The sequence below is a fragment of the Aplysia californica genome, unplaced genomic scaffold, assembly GCF_000002075.1.
Source record: "Aplysia californica isolate F4 #8 unplaced genomic scaffold, AplCal3.0 scaffold00421, whole genome shotgun sequence".
Lineage (NCBI taxonomy): Eukaryota > Metazoa > Mollusca > Gastropoda > Aplysiida > Aplysiidae > Aplysia > Aplysia californica.
The window spans coordinates 300723-303417 of record NW_004797691.1 but is presented as its reverse complement, the minus strand read 5'-3'; the positions used below and the strand labels follow the sequence as shown (position 1 = coordinate 303417).

At 43.5% G+C, this 2695-nt stretch overlaps 1 protein-coding gene across 2 annotated transcripts in view; it reads left to right on the top strand.

The window, feature by feature from the left end:
- Positions 1–2695, top strand: part of LOC101852712 (glutaredoxin domain-containing cysteine-rich protein CG31559) — a 65852-nt gene that overhangs the window by 2861 nt on the left and 60296 nt on the right. For both annotated transcript variants that reach the window (XM_005104474.1, XM_005104473.1), the window contains exon 2: positions 263–1186. In XM_005104474.1, the coding sequence (XP_005104531.1) occupies positions 272–1186 (915 nt within the window). In that variant the 5' untranslated portion in view covers positions 263–271. The remainder of the gene's footprint in view (positions 1–262; positions 1187–2695) is intronic.

Here is a 2695-nt window from a genome sequence, read left to right as displayed (position 1 = left end):
AGAGAGAGAGAGAGAGAGAGAGAGAGAGAAAGAGAGAGAGAGAGGAGGGGGGAGAGACAGCGAGACAGATAAAGAGAAAGACGAGCACTTAACAGAACAAAGACAGTATTCAAACTTCTAAATGGTGTACCCGTTACTGGGTCGTATGTATTAATCTGAATTTTCACGTGCTGACGTCCCTAGCCTAACTGCTGCTTAACATAGAGCTGTTAAAATATAGATTTTGTTCTGATTTTTATTTTGTGCTTTAAATCTTCCTCAGCCATCGCCAATGTTCCGGAACTTTGTGAAGCCCGCTGCTTTTGGCAAGGAGAGCATGCGGGAATGCCAGGGAGAACCTCTCGCTGAGATAGGTCAAGGGTCACACCCAGATGATGTGCCCACGACCTTCATCAACGGAAGTGACGTGTACACAATACCTACTGACGTCAGTCATGGGTATATTGGTGCTTCAGAAAACGGTAGGATTATACAGTCTGTGCCAACAAACGCTGGGAAAGGGGGCTACACAACTTCAATCATGGTGAACGGAACGAGTCCAATACCGAGACGGCACTCTTCGGAACATAGCCAAGTGAATGGAAATCAAAATGAATATGATCGACAAAACGAGATTTTAAAGAACAAAGCTCGTGCCTCTTCGTATTCTTCACCCTACGATTATAGTCCCCAACAAGACTTGCAACAAACAAACACACGCCACAGCTCTCCAATTTCCACTATATCGGAAGAATTTAGCCACATGCACACATCTCCTCCAACCACGAACTCCACACCGAATTATTACACCAACGGGCCACAGTTCAACCAATCTCAAACACTGCCAGCGAAAGCTCCGCTCGCCAACGGAACAAACTCGCACTCCGCGTTTGCCTACCACAACCCGGAAGCGACAGTGCAGTCTTGCCCTTCACCGTTCCAGGGATCTTCCGGAAGTTCGGATGCTGACCTCGAAAGTGAAGAGCGGGACCAGTTTTTCATTGCGTCACCTCCGATGATGAAGAGGTTCAACGTTGTTCCTTCATCACCCGCGCAGGCCGATCCGGTGTTTGTGGGTCGGAGGGACGTGCGTGACCCCAAGTCTGTGCACGAGAGGCAGATCGTGAGCTCGAAAGGTACAGTCCGCGGGTTCAAGAACAGAGTACGGGCAGGGATAGCCACGTTCTGGGCGCAGCCGGATGATCAGGTAATAATATTATTATTGTCATAATACATCTATTTTTGTTGTTGTTGTCATTGTTGCTGTTGTTGTCATTTATTCAATTATTACTGCTGCTGCTGCTGCTGATGATGATGATGATGATGATGATGATGATGATGATGATGATGACGACGATGATGATGATGATGATGATGATGATGATGATGATGATGATGATGATGATGATGGTGATGACGAATATGATGGATCGAAAAGTGTCCCAAGATTGTTTTCCCCCTTTCTTTTGTTTTTACTAAGATGTTGATGTTGCTGCTGGTGATGAGGACGATGATGATAAGACAATTATCACTGGGCCCTAAAGCCTAATATCAGGTTGTAGGAAGTGGGAGATATTTTTCCCAAGTGTAAATGATGTTGTTTATGATGTGATTGTGTGCTGCCAGCCACTCCTCCCCCATTCCACACAAAAAAGGGGACAAGCTTATGTGTGAACGTGGCACTTTTAAACTTTGCTGATCGGAACACTGAAAGAACAACTTTCAATGTCCCTTTATCAAGGCAGTTCTCCAGAGAAAAGGGCCCTGCCTTAATTAGCATTATAATGAAGACATATTATTCTCTAACAGGCTATTGCATTATTAACCATAACCTTTACAAATACTCACGCCTTTAACCCCTCCAACCCCCCCTCCCAACAAAAACAAACAAATAAACAAACAAACAAAACAAAAACAAAATCTGAAAAAGTCCTACTCCAAATCCTTAGCCTTGTCGGTAACACGTGCTGCCACATTGTTGATTCATCAACTTTTTCTCTGTATTCTGAGTCCATTACACCCAAACATCATCGTCAAACAGATCTGAAACAGACACTGGCGATCAGGGTTCTCCATCTATTTCTCCGTTCGGATGCTGTCTAAATACCTATATTATTCTGGCGTTTCCCTGTCATCCCTCTGTTCAGGTTTTCCTGATTAATAAGTTTCCCCGGGTCCACCCCTGCCTTGTTTACTTTCTGCTTTCCTAATGGGAGTCAACTGTTCAAAGCCTTTATGTTGATTCAATTCCAATAGAAACGGCGTTTTCCACTTTCAGATTATTGTTCTTATAAAGGACAGGGTCACGTTTTCATGATGTTAACCCCCCCCCCCTCCTCCACATAGTTTTAAGGTTTAAAACCTTATGTCTTTCTACATTTAAAATATCATGTTCTATTTAACTGTTGAGTCATTATGCTGCCAGTGGGCAGAATGCAAAATAATACCAGGTATGACCACCATTTTCGCCCCTTTCACATTCTAGAAAATGCCATATTATATCTGTGATATCGTTCAAAGAATCGGCATTGTCAATCCTTACTTGCACAAAAGTGAACTAGACAATATTTTTAGATAACCTGTGGAATGTCCTACTTTCTCTGAAGAAGAAGCAACATTTCTTGGATAAATTATAAGCGGCAATCAAGATAAGTGCGGTGTGTGTGTGTGTGTGTGTGTGTGTGTGTGTGTGTGTGTGTGTGTGTGTGTGTGTGTG